Consider the following 17,338-nt stretch of genomic DNA (forward strand, 5'->3'; position numbering starts at 1 on the left):
AGGATAATAAATATACCTTCCATTGTTCTTTGGGTCACTTGAAAATTTCATTCTTCTGATATCATATTGTTTCATGAATTATGGAAAGAGATATCATGGGAGATATTGGTTATCATGAAAGACATACTAAAGTTAAAAAGAAGACCTTTTGCAGTGATGGACAATTTGAGTTCCCTTAATGGCCACAATTTCCCAAATATGATCGAGCCTAATATCTTTCTTTTACTCAATTCAGATCCTAACTCACTAGTCCTCTGCAATAGCTGCCCATTATATAGCAGATGAATGTTTTACCACATTCCAAAAACTGGTGCTATGGAACAAAACTATATGCTCATGCCTAGAATAAACTTTCTTCCTTACTTCTAACTTTGAAGATCCCTACTTTCCTTCAAAGCTTTTTAAAAAGTACATTCTATATGAGGACTTTTCCTATTAACTTATATACTTCATTGTCATTCCCCCAATGATATGTAAGTTCCTTTATGATGGGGAACATTTCATTCTTTTCTTTTTTTCACCAAAGCTTATTATAGTCCCCACTACATAGTTTATTAGTAAACTAGAATTGTATATGGTCATTGAGTTGATCATAGTACTTACAACTTTGAAAACTAACTTTGCAATGTTGTCATGAATGTATAAATTGTTCTCTTGGTTCCATTTATTTCAATCAACATCACTTTATAAAAAGTCTTTAAAACTGTTCATTTTTGTAATATTGATCTTCTATTTCTGCTTACTTCACTATGGCATTAGTTCATATTTATCTTCCATTATCTCTTTGAAACCAAACCTTTTCCTCATTTCTTATAACACATTCATATTATACAATTTATTCAGCCATTATTCAACTGATGGGAAATTCTTTAGTTTTTAGGTTTCTTTACTACAACAAAGAGAGGTGCTACAAACATGTTTGTGCATATATGACACTCATTTCTTTCTTTGATCCCTTTTGGATATATGCCTAGCAATGGTCTAGCTATGCCAAAAGGCATACATTATCTTCCTCCTCACTTTGAGTAACATTTTGTGTGTAATTAAATGCTTTCCAGAATAGTTCTACCCATTCACAAGTCCAACAGTGCCTCAGTGAGCCTATGTTCCCATAGCCCTTCCAATATTTGGTATTTTCCTTTTTTTATCATCTTTGCCAATCTAATAGGGATGAAGGGGAATCTAAGAATTGCCTTGATTTGCATTTCTCTAATTAGTAGTGATTTAAAACATTTTTTTCAAAATGGCTACAGATAGTTTAGGTTTCTTCCCTTGTGAAATGCTTGTTCATATCCCTAGACCATTTATCAAGGGATCCATTTATCCTGTTATTAGAAATATAAATTATTTGTATAACTTGGAAATGAGACTTTTATCATAGAAACTTACTACATAGGTATTGTCTAGCTAATCTTTCCTTTTTAACTTTAGCTTTATTGGATAAGTTTTGGGGAAAATTTTATTTTACATAATTAAAATTATTCATTTTATTATTCTCTCCATCATTTGTTTGATAATGAACTTCAGTGCTTTGAAAATGCTTATTGACAAACTGTCATTTTATAACCTTTATTTGCATATCTAATTTCTTTGATATTTATTAAAAACTACATAGATATCATCCAAATTTTAACAACTGTCATTTTGTTTAAATGTATCATATTGAACCACAAATGGAACTCAAGGTATATATTTGATGCAATTTTAATGGTGTATCCAAACTGGTCAGAAAAAAATCACCTCCTTGAAATATATATATTTAAATTTTGGAACAGAAAGAACATAAAATAAAAAATGGCAAACTTCTGAGATGAAATAGGGATTCTAGTTCACTCAAAAAGATAAAAATATTGAAGGCAATTATAATCCACAAGAATGAATATAACTGGAAATATCAGAATGTGACTAAATAGTCTTTCCATTGTGCTGAGAAATAGCCCTTTGGTTTGTAACTTCTACCATAAGAGCTTTTTCAGGTAGTCATCCACTAGCCTGAAGGGTAACCAATACTTCGAGCCCTCTTATGACATGAAAAGAAACAATAGAAAGAAATAATATTGAATTCCAACTCTAACCTCATCACCTTGAGACATTACAAAGGATGTATCCTAAAAACCTAGAATTGTTCCCAGGGGCTCCCAACATCTTAAGTATAATAGGAATCTGTCTGGCTTTCTGGGTAGAAGAGAACAATATCAATAAACACTACTTGAAAATCTTGACTTTCAGACTCATCCTTTAACTGATAATATTATTTGTTAGTTTCATATCCATTGGTTATTGGCTTCACACTTGAAGAGGACCAAAATGACATCACTGGTGATTTCTTTTGACTCATGCATGAAGTAGATTTAAGTAAGACAGAACTGCACAACATCATCAGCTTTATTCTGTCTTCCAGAGTCACTGAAGCCCAGGGGTAAGACAAAAGTCAAGATGACTAATGACAGCTCAAGATGCAGTGGATGACCTTGGCTTCTTCAATATCTGACCAAGCTCTAAGCACTACATAGCACCTGCTTTAGCTGCCTTCATGGTCATTGAAAGAAATTGTTTTCCTCAGTCCATTCATTCTACCAGCAGAAGTCTTCACATGCCTGAGATCAATATCCCCAAGAAACTTATGGTTTTGAAGTCTATGGGTTAACCTCAGCGTAGTTTAGTCTGTCTGCTGAGATGGTTTAAGCAGGGTGTGACTGTTGCACATGCTATTCAGCGTCTTGCAGCCATAGGTGAGAGCTGGGTGAAAGGTGGACACCAAAGAAAGAAAGGAGTCCTGAAAAGAGCTTAGCAAGCCCTCACAGCAGAGGTGCTAGTCTTCCCTGAGTACCCCATAGTTCCCTCTCCTCCATTACATAATTTTAATAGAGAAAACTGGAAAAAACAGAATTTCTCTGTTTCTCTTTAATATTCTGCTTTTGTCACTGGGTTTCTACAACATATCCCATCTGTATACTTTTCTCTACTCATGTGATCACCCCCACACTCACTCTAATTTAGGACCTCATCACAGTTCACCTGAATGCCTACTTGGGGCTCTCTGCCTTGAGTCTCTCCTTTCTCTATTTAGCTACCAAAGTGATTTTCCTTAAATTTGAATCTGACTATACATTTCCCAATTGAGGAAACTTCGGAGCCTCCTTGTTACCTCTAGAATCAAATAAAAACTCTTGTGTTTAGTATTTAAAGTCCCTCACAATATAACTCCAATCTACCATCTTGGATTTATATATCTCTAATCCTCAGTCATTCTATGTTCAAGTCAAATTGGCCTTCTTGCTATTCCTCACCTGTGACACTCCATCTACTGTCTCTGCAATTTAACAAAGCTTCTGCCTTGTAGAAAAAAACCTTATTTTCCTTCAAAATTCAACTCAAGTACTAGCTCCTAAATGATTTCTTTCCTTAAATGACTTATTGCTGGTGCTTACCCCTAAAATATTTACCTTTTGCTTGTTTTCTGCATGCCTTCGCAGGATATCCCAACTTAAGCTAATAAAGTCTAAAACTACACTGAGACTTTGGGGACAGCCTGAATGTGCATGTAGTCTCTTTCAGTGGAATATGGGAATATAGATTCCTTGAAGACAGAGATTGTCAGGTGATTTTTTTTTCCTTTCATATTCGCCATGCTTAGTATGGTGCCTGACATACAATCGGTGTTTGAAAAATGTTTATTGACTGACTGAATCTTACCTGGACCATATCGACCCATTCTCGTACATCTAGGAAGCTTTTCTCACAGGTCACATCATATAACAGCAGTACACCATCTGCTTTTCTAAAGTAGGACTTGGCTATACTTTGGAATCTAAAGAAAAATGAAAAGGAAATGTATATGATAAGGAATGAACCTGATACATTAATCAGATGCTCTCATTTCTCATTAACTGTTCAGTCTACTTCTCTTATCTTAAAAAAAAGGCCTTCCTCAGAGAAACATTAAAAAAAAAGCAGCATACCATCTGCAAAATAGCCTCTAGCACTAGGGCTTTATCAGTGTTCAAATAAAGCCAGGATCAGGGTATGGTCATTACAGTGGAGATCATAGGCAGAGCTGCTTGTAGTCAGAGTTTTAGTACCTTGTGCTCCCACAATAAACCTGATACCAAGGGGGTAGGGTGAGTGGGTTTGAGTCAGAGGAAGTTAGAGTGTTGAGTATTAAAAGAAAAAAGAGGGTTTGTGGGAGGTGGTAGAGAGAGAGAGAGAGAGCTCATGAGTGGCATGTCTTAGCTCTGCTTCCATATGTGATATTGTCAGAATTTCATGCAGATTTGACATAGCTGACATTTGAAAGACTACCTTAGTTAGACATCTTTTAGCTGGAATTCTGAAAGATCCAGTCTGCTACAGATGAGATTGATGAATTCTATTCCCAGAGAGCTCTGCAGGATAAGAAGGCAGTGCCTAATGCTTTTTAGTCAATGGCAATGAACACGCATTACAATTCCTGCAGAATTAAGTCTGTGTTGAGGAGTGTCTCTGCCCTTGTACAGAGAAGGGCTCAAAGGTTCACTCTTTTCAACGAAGAGAAGTCAGAAATACATCATTTTTTATCTTTCATAGCTAAGCAGCTGCCTGCATTAGCATTTCATGAGGAAAAGTCACCTTGCTTGACTCTTTTGAAAAAGGACGCTCTCTGAAACCTTCTTAACCAAACAAAGTGAGGAGCTACTAAAGGTCTCCTCATCTACCAAATATAAAAAATGAAAGGGTAGGAGTAGAGAAAAGAGAAAAAGAACTGGAATGTGGAGAAAAAAGTAACCAGACTTGTGATAAAACTGGAAAATGTAAAAAAAAAATGTGGGCTTTTTTGAGCAAACGATCCAGTGAGGGTTTGCCGTGCTTGCATCACAAACTCTACATATAGCTAGGAAGTCTGTAAATGGGTCCTTGCCTCTCTTGACCAGCTGTATCCCAGAGCTGTAAGACTGTACGCTCTCCATCCACAATAAGAGTCTTCATTTGAAAATCAACACCTTTAAAAAAAAAGCATGAGAGTCCAAAATAAGAAGTCAATATTTTTATTTGCTTTGATTTTAAAGTCCACTTCAAGAGGTGATAGCAAAATAACTAATGTGGGAAAATGCTTTACATGGTTGCACATGTAAAATCTAAATCAGGCTGATTATCATCTCAGGATGAGGCAAGGGTAAGGCAGAATGAGGGTGGAAAAGGAGGAGAGATTTTGGATTTCAAAAAAAATTAAAATAACATTAAAATTGTTGTCACATGTAATTAAAGGAAATAAAATATTATTTTTAAAAAGGTGATAGAAACTCATGTCACCCAAATATTGTGTGGAAGTAAAATATGAAATCATTCATAACGATGACCCATTATGAGGTATATTTCCAATAGTGATAATGAATATGCAGTGAGCCATCCACATTCTTGACTCATTTCTCATTCTGATGTAAAACTGGCTTGGACATGAATATATTCTATGGCTAAGAGACAAAAAAGATTTTTCTGTTCCAATATAATTAGTTAATTTGGAGCTAGACTCTTCAGGCTTGTTTCCACTAATACAACATCCAAACCACTTGGATTAAAAATTAAAATGCCATAAATGAAATGAAATTTTAGCCTTGTGCATTGGTAGAAACTTTATCCTATTCAATAAAAAATATATAGATTGATAAAGTCCGAAAGATGCACAAATTTTGATGAACCATAAGATCAGTTTTCTTTTGCCCGGGATCCCAATAGCTAGAAAGTGTCTAAGCTAGGAGTGAAATTCAAATCTTTTATGACTCCAAGGCCATTGTTCTATCCAGTATTGGAGCAAAGATCCAGAGGAGTGAAAGTAGAATAAGATTCAAGGTTTGTGTAAAGGAATTAACTTAATAAAATAGGGGACGACTCTTTTATGGCTAGAATAAAGAAAGACAAATGATTTATAATGCCAAGAAATTTTGAAGAATATGTAAGGAACTGAGGAAAGACACCATCCTTCATGAAGAAGAAGCCTAATTCATCTACTCAAATATGCAGAAATATAGAGGATTTGCCTGAGATCAAAGAAATGAGGTAAAAGTTTGGAAAAGTCAATGGTAAATTGGATAGCATTTATAAGAATAGAGTATGATGACTACCCCAACAGCAGTGAAGGCTTACTTAATGGCACCAAAATTAATAATGGATATGATTTCTTTTTCTTCACTCATTTATTGTCCTAGTTTCATCCTTAAATGCTTTCCAAACTAATTGATTTAATTGGGTCTATCACTAAGCCTTCCATAGCTCCTTTTCCCTTCCACTCCATTTATAATCTTTTTATTTGTATTTTTAAAACAATAATGGATGTGACTTATAGCAACACAGCAATCCAGGATAATACTGGAGAAATTAGATGGTAGGGATTATCCAGAAAGGATCTCAGGATATGTGGAAAGTCAGAAGTATTAAAGGAACACAGAAAAATAAATATTAAAGAAGCAGATTGTATTAATATTTGATAAATGGAGAGAAGTCAAATCAAGCTGGTGGAGGAAGATTAAAAGGACAGGGGTCATCTTTCAGGAAAATAAGAGGCTAAATGTGAAAGAGAACCTTGGAAGAATCAGAAGAACGGGAGGTTTGTGACCAGAGAATTGAATTTCAAAGTTTTAGAATGTGGTAGATACAATTCTGAAAGGTGAAGAGGCCCAAAGCAGGATGGTGATGGCATACAGTTAAAGTGTATTACAAAATTGCTGGATAAGGGGGGATTGAAGAATTTTGTGTTTAAGCTTCAATATGAATACTGACATCTTCAAGTCTGATGCCAAGGAACAGAGGATAGAGAGAGCTCATGGGCCAGGGAATAAAATCACTGAGAAAGATGAGGGTATAACCAAGAAATCATTAGATACAAGAATGTGTAGATGGGGAAATGGTAATAGAAATGGATATTATGGATTTCATGAACTATAATAGAAGATAGGTGATTGCAGGACAAAGGAGAAAAAATGATCTAGGAGTGATAATGAAGAGTAAGAAGTATGTCAACCCCATCTCTATTCTGGCCATGTGAATTTGGGAGAGATCTCTTGAGCTCCAGAGTTGTAAGCTGCAATGGGATAAGCCTGTAGGATGTCTACACTGCTTTGAATTAATAAGGTCAAACCCAAGGAATTTGTGTAGCCTCTGTTTGCCAGAGAAGATTGAATAAACCCTGGTCAGAATCAGAGAAGGTCAAAGATCCCATGTCATTTAGAAATGGACTGGGTATGTGAGTCATCTCTGTGCTTTCGGTCTGAGTGAAATAGAAATTGAATTTTAAAGATAAAAAGAAAAAAGGAAGCATTCTACAATGTATAGAAATTTTTGGAGAACAGAAAAGGGTCCCAAGGATTTTCTGATGTATTCTGCACGTGTGTGATTTCCTTGAGAAATTAAGCAAGAAGTAGAGAAAAGCATTCTTTTTCTTCAACAGTTAAAATAGGAAACATACCCAGAGTGGCACTCGTATTTCCTCGAAATTCATTCTTACAAAGCCTCATGAGAAAACTGGATTTCCCCACAGCAGCATCTCCAGCAAGAACAATTCTATATGCCTTTTCTGAGCTGGGATATTTATGGTTGTCATCAGCCAAGTTTGCCTAAAAGAGATGTCATGATGAGAGATTTTAAAATTACTTTTTCCCCCCTTAGATTCCTATATCTTATCAGAAAGAGAAAATTACCAGAATATGAAAAGAAAACACTCCCAGAAAAACAGTGCCTACCTGCAGTGAGAGGGCTGATATAGGCTTTCTTACAGAAGTACCAAAGCTCCCTTCAACAACTGATTCTGAGGGTTTCCAGTCTAATATTGTACTGATGCTATCAGAACCATAAGCTTCTTCATCTCGTATTTCTGGAACCTGCCACAAAATATTATTGCAAAAAAATGAAAGAGATGTATTTAAACAAAAAGGTGCACCATACAAAATGCATCAGATGCCATTACTCAGCATGTGCAAATCAAATAAGGGAGTCAAGGATGTTCAGCTGTGCCAATCCACTAAGGAAATCCTTCTTAAGCCAAGGTAGGGAAACTATATTGTTTTATTGATCCTGTTTAACATTTATAACTTCATTAAAAACCCCTTTGGTTCCTGTGAACTCTTGAGGCTAGTTAATTTCAAACAGGGGGTTAATTTTTCTTTTCATCAAAGGTCTTAGAAGATCAATGATTTCCAGGGCTTACATCTGTATCAGACGCATCACCCCCAAAGCTCTCCTGCGTGCACTGTGACCTTTGAAAATTCCTTTGATGCTTGTCTTCCACCTCAAAATCATATTCATTAGGATCTCTCAAAGTAGACAGGCCACTGTCAAAGCAGCTCTCAGGCAGGCTATCGACCTCACAGCTTATCCTTTGCATTGGATCGCAGAGGGCTAATGAATCACAATCCTCATCCATGTAGGAAGAACGTGATGACCTGATGATAAACAGGAAAGTGGTTAAGTGGTTTACTGAAGAGTTCAGAATGCTCAAAACAGGCTAAGCAGAATCAAGAAAGTAATTTCACCTTTGAAAAATATAACACTTCTATTTTCCTTTTTCAGTATAAATAAATAGTTGGTTGGGTTTGTCTTTTTTTAACCTGTACCTTCTGTCTTAGAATAGATACTAAGTCTCAGTCCCAAGGCAGAAGAGTAGTAATGGCTAGACAACTGGGGTTAAGTGACTTGCCCAGGGTCACACAGCTAGGAAGTATCTGAGGACAAATTTGAACACCAGGACTTCCTATCTCCAGATTTTGCTATCTGTCCATAGAGCCATCGAGCTGCCCCTTAAAATAAGTTTTCTTGATGTTTCTTTGCTGTTGTTTTTTAGATCACTTATTTCTGGAGACACTTCCTACCCACCTACTCCCATTCCTATTTTCTATAGTATACCTTACCTTTTAAGAAAGAAAAGTTTTTTCAATAAAAATATGGGATAGAATAATCACTTCTGACATCACAAATGTATGCAACATTCTCCCCTATTTGTGTCCTACCATTCTGTCAAAAAATATTAAGCATTTATTTAGCACCTACTATGTTTCAAACACAGCATTAAATGTGGAGATTATCTCCACTGAGAGCAATACTAGTTTTTAGTTGCTCAGTGTTAAGCCTCTTTTTAGTGATCTTTCCATTTACATGGCTGCCTTGCACACTGTAGGTGCTTAATAAATGCTTGTTGGATTAACTTGGCTCTTGAAGATTCCAGATTTCCAGAGCTGAGTCTTACACTTAAGATTCTCTGACTCTAAGTCCAATGATCGTTTCCATACATCATGCTGCCTTTCAATGAAAGCATCTGATCCAGGAACTTTTATTTCATACCAAGAATGTAAATTATATAGAAAGCCATGAAAATAAGAACCTGCCCTACAAGCTCTAAATCTAAAAAGAATGCCAGATGCTCTAATAAGCATGAGACAAGATTTTTACTACTCTTCACCACTATTCTCAGTTCACCTAATTTTCATGGGTGTCTGATTTTTAGGGAGGAATGTGTCAAACACAAGCAGTCACTTACCTTCTCATTCTGTTTCCCTCTCTAATCCATGGAAAACAGTCATTAGGAGGAAAGGAGACAACAACCACTTATTAAGCATCTATTATGTGCTTGGTACTGTGCTGAGTGCTTTATAAATACAGTATTGATTTATTTGATCCTCACAATTATCCTAGGGGTAGATGGCTCTAGTTCAGGAAAAAAGAGGTTAAATGACTTGACCTGGAACACATAGCTTGTAGATGTCTAAAGCCAGATTTGAACTTAGGTCTTTCTGACTCCATTCATCAATCCATCCTAGCTACCTGGCAGAGGAGAGTTCAGGATAGACAAGTAAGACCAGCAGAAATAAGCAAGATGAAAAACAAACTATGTGAATAGAAATTACTTTTATGGATCTAATAAATTTTTAAGCTACCCAGAAAATGTGGGGATGGTTTGGAGATGGAAACCATATCTAAATATGGAGTGTAACTAAAGCAATTGATTTTTAATGAGCATAGCCAACATTACCACAGTGCTTCAGTATAAAGTCCTGTTGTGTTGAAAGTTTTATTATGTCTGAAGAATTCACTGAAGATACACTTATCAAATTGTAGATGTACAAAATTAAAGAGATAAATTAAATACATTTATTAATGGGAACCCATACATTCATCTGTTGTAGTTCAGTCATTTTCAGTTGTGTTGAACACTTTGTGACCTCACTTGGGGTTTTCTTGGCAAAGATACTAGAATGGTTTCTCATTTTCTTCTCTGACTTCTTTGACAGATGAAGAATTGAAGCAAACATGATTAAGCCCAGGGTCACACAGCTAAATACATGTCTGAGGTTGGATTTGAACTCATGAAGATGAGTGTTCCTGATTCGAAGCCCAATAATCTATCAATTGCACCACCCAGCTGCCCACAAGAATGTCCTCAATATATGCCCCAAATCTAGTCATAAAGACATATATAAAAGAGAGCAATCATATGGGCCAGTTGTAGTTGGTATCACATCGTGGTTGCCTTTTAGGTAGCCAAAATATTATATAGAATTTTTTCCCCATCCTTTGCTTCCTTCTCCTGACTGACATACTCTGAAAACTATACCTTCAGTTCTTTAAAAAGTGTGTCACCTCAAAGAATTTCTTCTGTGTGGTTGGGGGTTAGGCAAGATGTTAAGTTCTTTCCAATTTGCTCTTTACAATCCCTCAGATGGTCATTAAGTGCGTGTATGTGAGTCAAAATAAAAAACTATAGTATAGCAACACTTAGGAATCTATTTTTCTTCTAGTTAGTGTCTTCACAGTTTCATCTATAAAAGAGTTGGTGTTTTGCTCTGCAAGCTAACAATCCTCTCTGTTTTTAAAGGTTGATCAGATGTTGAATAGAGCATTAATGGATAGTGGATACAGCACTGGACTTGGACTCAGAATATCAATCTCATCCATGATTTTTAAGAATTGTGACCTGGGATAAATCATTTAATATCTTTCTTAGCCTCATTTTTATCTGTAAAAAGACTAATTAACACCTGTATAATTCTTAACCCACAGAGTTATTGTATTAAATGAAATAATTCTATGAAAAACCCTCTAACCTGGTTTCCACTTGTACTGATGCATAGTAATTCTGAAAGTTTTACCAGGGACCTCCTAATACCAGATTCATTGGTCTTTATTCAGTAATATTTCTCACTCTCTCTACAAGTTTTGACAGTTCATCAACCATTCTATTGGCTATTTTCATTATTTGTGGCTTCTGAGACATTGTATTTTCCTGCTTTTCCTCCTGCCTCTCTGCCTTCTCTTTCTACTGCCTCCTCAACTTGTTTTCAACTCTGTAAATGTATATATTCCTCAAAGGAATCCTGTATTTTATTAATATACTATCACTTAGCAATCTCATTCACTCCCACAGCTCCAACTATCATCTTCATTTAAATGAAGGAAGCTAGGCGACACAGTGGATAGAGCACTAGAATTGGAGTCGAGAAGACCGGAGTTCAAGTTCAGCCTCATATACTTATTAGCTTTGTGACCCCAGACAAGTCATTTAACCTCTAGAAAATGAGGATAATAATAGAACCTACCTTCCTAAAATGCTGTGAGCATCGAATGAGATAATGATTTAGAAAACAGCACAGTGCCTGGCACAAAGTAAGTGCTATTTAGGTTTTAGTTATTCATTATTGTTATTATGTTCAAAATCTTTTCCCATATGTGTTGTTCCAGATGGCCATAGAGATCCCTTCCCAAATATCTAATATTATTTTGGCAAAATCTATGTTTGCAACTCTGATCTGAAAACCTACAACTCCAACATAATGCCCCACTTCCTCCTCAAATTGAACAGGTCTAAAAATAAGCTCATTATACCTTTCCCTATAAATCTGCTTTCTGCTTTTACCATTTCTGCCTTTGGTACTTTATCCAGTTTCCCATGTTTGTAATGTTAGTGCTACCTTTACTACCCCATGATTGGCCCTCACATCAATATTTCTAATATTATTGTTATATCTTCTTTGCAGAGAACTCCTTTTTTACTTTATTGCTTCTCTCATCTGTTCTTCCTCAGTGCCAGAATAATTACTTATATATAAATTTGATCATGTTACTGCTTCACTCAAATATTTTCGGCATCTCCCTACTGCCAATCTGGCTGATATTCCAGTAATACAACCAGCTGATACCAGCCTGCCTTTGTTGCTATCATTCAGTTTTTTCAGTCACGTCCAACTCTTCATTATCCTATTTGGAGTTTTATTGACAAAGAACAGGAAAAAAATTAATTTTCTTTTCATTTGTCACTCTTGAAAACAAAAATACAAGATCCTTCAGAAGGTTCAAATTCTTAAACCACAACTTTAAAAAGTTGGATTTTCTTCCTATGCCAATCACCTTTAAATATTATAATTCATTACTTAGAAGCAATATGGTATAACAGAAACCTTGGAGTTTGCAGAACCCTAGTGTCAAACTTTGTCTCTGACATTTATGAGCTATATGACAATGGACAAGTCTTGCTAAATCATAGTTTTCTCTTTCATCAAAAGAGGTATGTTATCCATCAAATCTATTTAGAGGGTTCCTGTGAGAATTAATGAATGGATATGAAGTACTTTATACATCTCCAGGTGCTTGATAAAAGTTATTATTATCAACATTATCAAGAGATGGTATTCTGTAGTACACACAGGTGTCAAACTTGACAGCCGTAATCCAAACCAGATTAAATGTAATTGGGAAGTGTTTAACAAAATAAACAAAAATACAATGTAACACAGATAATGTCAATATGTAGTTTTCTAAGTCAATATGTGCCCCACAGGATTCTGTTTCTAGTTGAGCATGATAGTTACTACTGAAATGGGCTGAAAGCCAATCTTAAAATTAAGAACGAGTAGATCAAGACCTGCCTCTGACAGGTACTACCTATGTGAATTTTGGCAAGTCATTTAATCTCAGTGCCTCAGGCACCCCTCTAATACTTAGAATTAAAGATCTTATCAAGAGACTATTTCCTGGTGAGGAGTCCCCCAAACAATGGAAATCACAGGTCCAGACTCTCACCCCAATATTAACAAGGTAACATATACACTCAATAAACAAATACTAAGGTAATAGCAATCATAAATATTTCAAAGAACAAAAGAAATCCTGAATGCTTTCAGTTACTGTGCTAAAAGATGTATATTTTTAAATAACCAGTTTTTGAAATAAGACAAGTAAAATCTTAAGTTCTATTCAAAATCCCATTATTCTATTTTCAAGGAATATGATGAAGAAAGAAAAGTGATGGAAAAAAAAGTCATTCTATGCCTTATGGGAAATACTTTACTTCTTTTTAACAAACTAGATCCAGAATTCAAATGCAAAGACAGCAGATGTTAACCTACCTGTCATACCGCAAATTCTGAGGAGAATGGCCACCATTAAATTTGGGACTGCTTCTAGAAATTGTGCTTCCTGGTGATATATTATGTATACGCTGTATTAAAAAAAAAAAAGAAAAACTCATTAATTAGGCAAACTTTTTTTTAAATATGAAAGAAGAAATCATGAGTTGATTTACAACTTTCCCATTTACTAGTTCTTTGTTTTGGGGCTAATTATCTAATTTCTTAGGACTTCATTGGGTCAAGATAATGATATCACTGCCAACTATGCAGGATTATTGTAAGGATCAAATGAATTAGCATGTGAAAATTCTTTGTAAGAGTATGGGAGATGGCTAGGTGGATAGAGCCACTCCTGGGGTTGGGGAAACTGTAATGATACAGTGATAATTACAGAATCTGGGCAAAAATCTGACTTTGGATACTTCCTAGTTGTATGATCCTGGACAAGTCACTTAACCCCAGTTGCATAGCCTTTACCCCTCTTCTGCCTTAGAACCAATAATTGGTATGTATTCTATGACAGAAGGCAAGAGTTTCAAAAAAAAGTTATTTATAAACATCTACCACATGCATATAAGTTAGTATTTCTGCTCTATATACAATAGTTTCTTTAAGAGCCATTAGAAATGCAAGCATCTAATGAGCTGCTAAAAGAGGTTATAAAGAATCAAACATGACTGAAAAATGACTGAATAAACAGCAATAATATATGATCTACCATAAATACCTTGGAAGGATGTGAAGGGCAAGTTGCAGGAAATTCAAAAGGTCTAAACAGGAAGATCTTCTTTTATGATATAACTGAATTTTAAATCCCATAGTTCTAAGTCAAATCACATTCTGGTCTTAAATTTGACAAGACCTTTTATCCCAACTTTCTAACTCCTTTCTCTTAGACTTCAGTGGGTTTTAGAGAAATCTTTTTATTCAAATCCAATGTCATGCTATGCAGCAAAAATAAGCTGTTCTGGAGAAGAGATAGACCCAAAGTGCTTTTATATTGAAATTAGTGCAGTTAGCTGCACTAATTAACTTACTGAAAAATCAATGCTTGATTTGGCCCGGTCAAGTAGCAGTAAAAAGATTTTTAGCTATAGGATGCTAGAGCCAGAAAGAAGATTTAGAGATCATTAAATTTAACATCATCATTTTACTGAAAAAGAACCTAAGGCCTAGAGATGCTTAAGTGACTTATTCCCAGTTACATAGCTAGTTGGTTATAGAATCGAGATCAAAAAATTATCTGAGAATATTTCTCAGATCTCAAATATTTACTTAACACAATTCCAAAGGATTGGTCAAAAACAGAATTTTCTCCTGTAATAAGTGTTAATTTACAGAAAATAATTATTGAAATCTAAAATATCGAAATACATAACATAAAAGAAGACAACATCCAATGATGCTCAAAAAAAAAACCCAACTCCATTTTTTTTAAATTAGATCTTTCTTCCTTTTTGTGAAACTATATCATTATTATATGTTGTTCTTAGTAACTAAAAGTTTCTGCCAAGATAGGCATTCTAGATACTGTATACTATAGATACTTGAAAAATAAATTATAAACTATAACACTTACCTTGTATTTACTATATGAGTTTTCCAGGGCACTTCTCAAACCATCATTACTGTCATGTAGTTTCCTATTGGCTGTTCTGTAGTTTAAAAAAAAGAAGAATTTAAAGGCTTAAACGTAAATGGTTGCCTTTTCAAATGATGGGGTTCAAAATATGGCATGGAAATCCACAAAGCCCTCTTTCTCTTTTGAATTGCTAATTTATCTACTGAATTGCTACTGAATTGCTAAATATCAGATGGATGGCATCTTAAAAACCTCACTTCATTATTTTAGAGGGAGAAAATGGAAGTGATAAGACAAATGACAGCTAAAGTCAAAAAGTTTATGAAAGGCAGTGCTGAAAAGAATTCAAACTCAGTTCCTCCAACTTCAAACCCAATGCGCTTCCTATTAGAGGAATAGTGTACGGAGATGCTAAATATTTCAAGAAGGATCAGTATTACCAATGTTATTGTTGATATAACTAAGTCACTGGAAGATGTTAATACTGACATAGTCAGTGGCATATCTAATCTAAATTACCTTTGCTTATCAGGGCTTAACTGATTAGCTTTGTGATAGGAAAACAACTAAATATCTGTCAAAGCCAAAAACTGTTGTTAAATGAACTCATTCAATTCTGCCTCCTCATTTCTATACTTAATTCACCATTTAGATGAGGTTATTAGTATTGTTGCATGTCCCCAAAGTAGATTGTCTTTATAGCCCTTAAGATAAAAGTAATTATGAAAATCACCTGAAAAAATAAAGATGCAACAAAAAAGAATTCAAAGAAAAACTCCCTGCAATATACTTGATTTAGGAGAGAGATTTGTATGCATTTCAGCATAAATCTAGATATTTAACTATAGGTTCTTCATAAACTACCCTTTACAATAGTCTCTTTATAATAATGGAGAATTGTCACCATTTTTTTTTGAGAAATGGGGTCACTAAAGAATCCTTTAAAAACCTTACAGCTGTACCAAGACCTTGGAGACATCCTGTTTGTGCCAGGAGAAAAAACTCAGATACATCCTACAATTATTTTTGGAGATCCATTCTCCATTTATTGAAAAATCAATGCTTGATTTGCAATTCAGTTATCTCAAAGAGCTAAGTAATTGGGCTGAATAAAATGTAATGACAAGAAACACATATTTACCTGCATTTCCATCCTTAAGATTCAGCCTATTATTCTGCTGTACACACAACATAACATTTATGAAAAAAGAACAGTGAAAATTGCATATAATGAAGATAATTTATAGGAACTTACTGAAGCATTTCAATTTGCCTCTCAAGGCAATCTCTATCTTCAGTATATTCTCTGATTATTTCCAGGTCCCTGTAAAATTACATTTTGCATTTAAATGAGAATTTTTGGATAAGCTCTCTACTTCCAGTGATTTCCATGACCACCCTGTAGGACCTTCTCCACCTTTCTTCATGATTTCACTTCCTGCTCCCATATTTCTCCTCCACTTTGTCTGCTGCCTTCATCCTCATTGACTTTGAACATCAAATTCATCAACTATCTGACACTTTAACCTCAAAATGCTTGTAGTACTCTAAATTTTAAAGACCTTCATCTCCATTCCACATCTGGCAATCATATCCTATGTAAATATTATCTGCTTTATCCTCTAGAATCTAGTAATTTATAGGATCACACATGTAAAATTGCAAAATCCTTTAGAAGTCATAAGATGCAAACCCTTAATTTTACAGATGAGGAAACCAAGATTATGAAGGATTAAGTGTCTAACCTAAGGTCACACAGTACAGATTTGAATTCAGGTCTTCCTGACTCCAATATCTACCAGGCTATCAAGTTGCCTCCGTGTGGTCCAACTTCAATCTTCTTATCTGATACACTCTTCACAAATTCATTCAATTTCCACACTCTTAGATGTGGGAGAAGAGAAACCTCCAATTAATCTTGTCACCAGTCCCCATGTTCATTAGTGACTTAGTTTGTAATTTTCCTAGAATATCTCACATTCATACCTCTCCCTCCTAATTGTCTTAACTGCACTAATTCCAAGTCCCATATTACACAATTTCTCAAATTTCAAGGTTCTCTATTCCTGCTTCTAGATCACAAAGTATTGTTAGAAAAAGGCAGATTTAATAGCCCCACTACAAATTCATGCTCACAAATTCAGTACTCACATTTATCAAATTGCTTCTTGATTTCTTTTTATTTCCCTCATGGTACCTGGCTATTCCAAACCTATTCTACTTTCAAGTCCCACATTCTACTTTATCCTTTGATCTTAGTAGTATAACCAACTTGCCTGACTGACATACAGTTGGACGGTTCATTAACATAAACTTCTCTCTTTCTCTCTCTCTCTCTCTCTCTCTCTCTCTCTCTCTCTCTCTCTCTCTCTCTCTCTCTCTCTCTCTC

The 17,338-nt window shown here is 35.1% G+C and overlaps 1 protein-coding gene across 1 annotated transcript in view; it reads right to left on the reverse strand.

Moving 5' to 3' along the window:
* RASEF (RAS and EF-hand domain containing) overlaps positions 1-17,338 on the reverse strand; it is a 118,492-nt gene that overhangs the window by 28,870 nt on the left and 72,284 nt on the right. Inside the window, exons 7-14 of the mRNA XM_044657234.1 lie at positions 16,205-16,273; positions 14,935-15,022; positions 13,365-13,456; positions 8,177-8,411; positions 7,713-7,850; positions 7,439-7,586; positions 4,898-4,979; positions 3,697-3,811 (exon numbers count right to left, since the gene is read on the reverse strand). Of these exons, the coding sequence (XP_044513169.1) occupies positions 3,697-3,811; positions 4,898-4,979; positions 7,439-7,586; positions 7,713-7,850; positions 8,177-8,411; positions 13,365-13,456; positions 14,935-15,022; positions 16,205-16,273 (967 nt within the window). The remainder of the gene's footprint in view (positions 1-3,696; positions 3,812-4,897; positions 4,980-7,438; positions 7,587-7,712; positions 7,851-8,176; positions 8,412-13,364; positions 13,457-14,934; positions 15,023-16,204; positions 16,274-17,338) is intronic.

The sequence above is a fragment of the Gracilinanus agilis genome, chromosome 1 (assembly GCF_016433145.1).
Source record: "Gracilinanus agilis isolate LMUSP501 chromosome 1, AgileGrace, whole genome shotgun sequence".
Lineage (NCBI taxonomy): Eukaryota > Metazoa > Chordata > Mammalia > Didelphimorphia > Didelphidae > Gracilinanus > Gracilinanus agilis.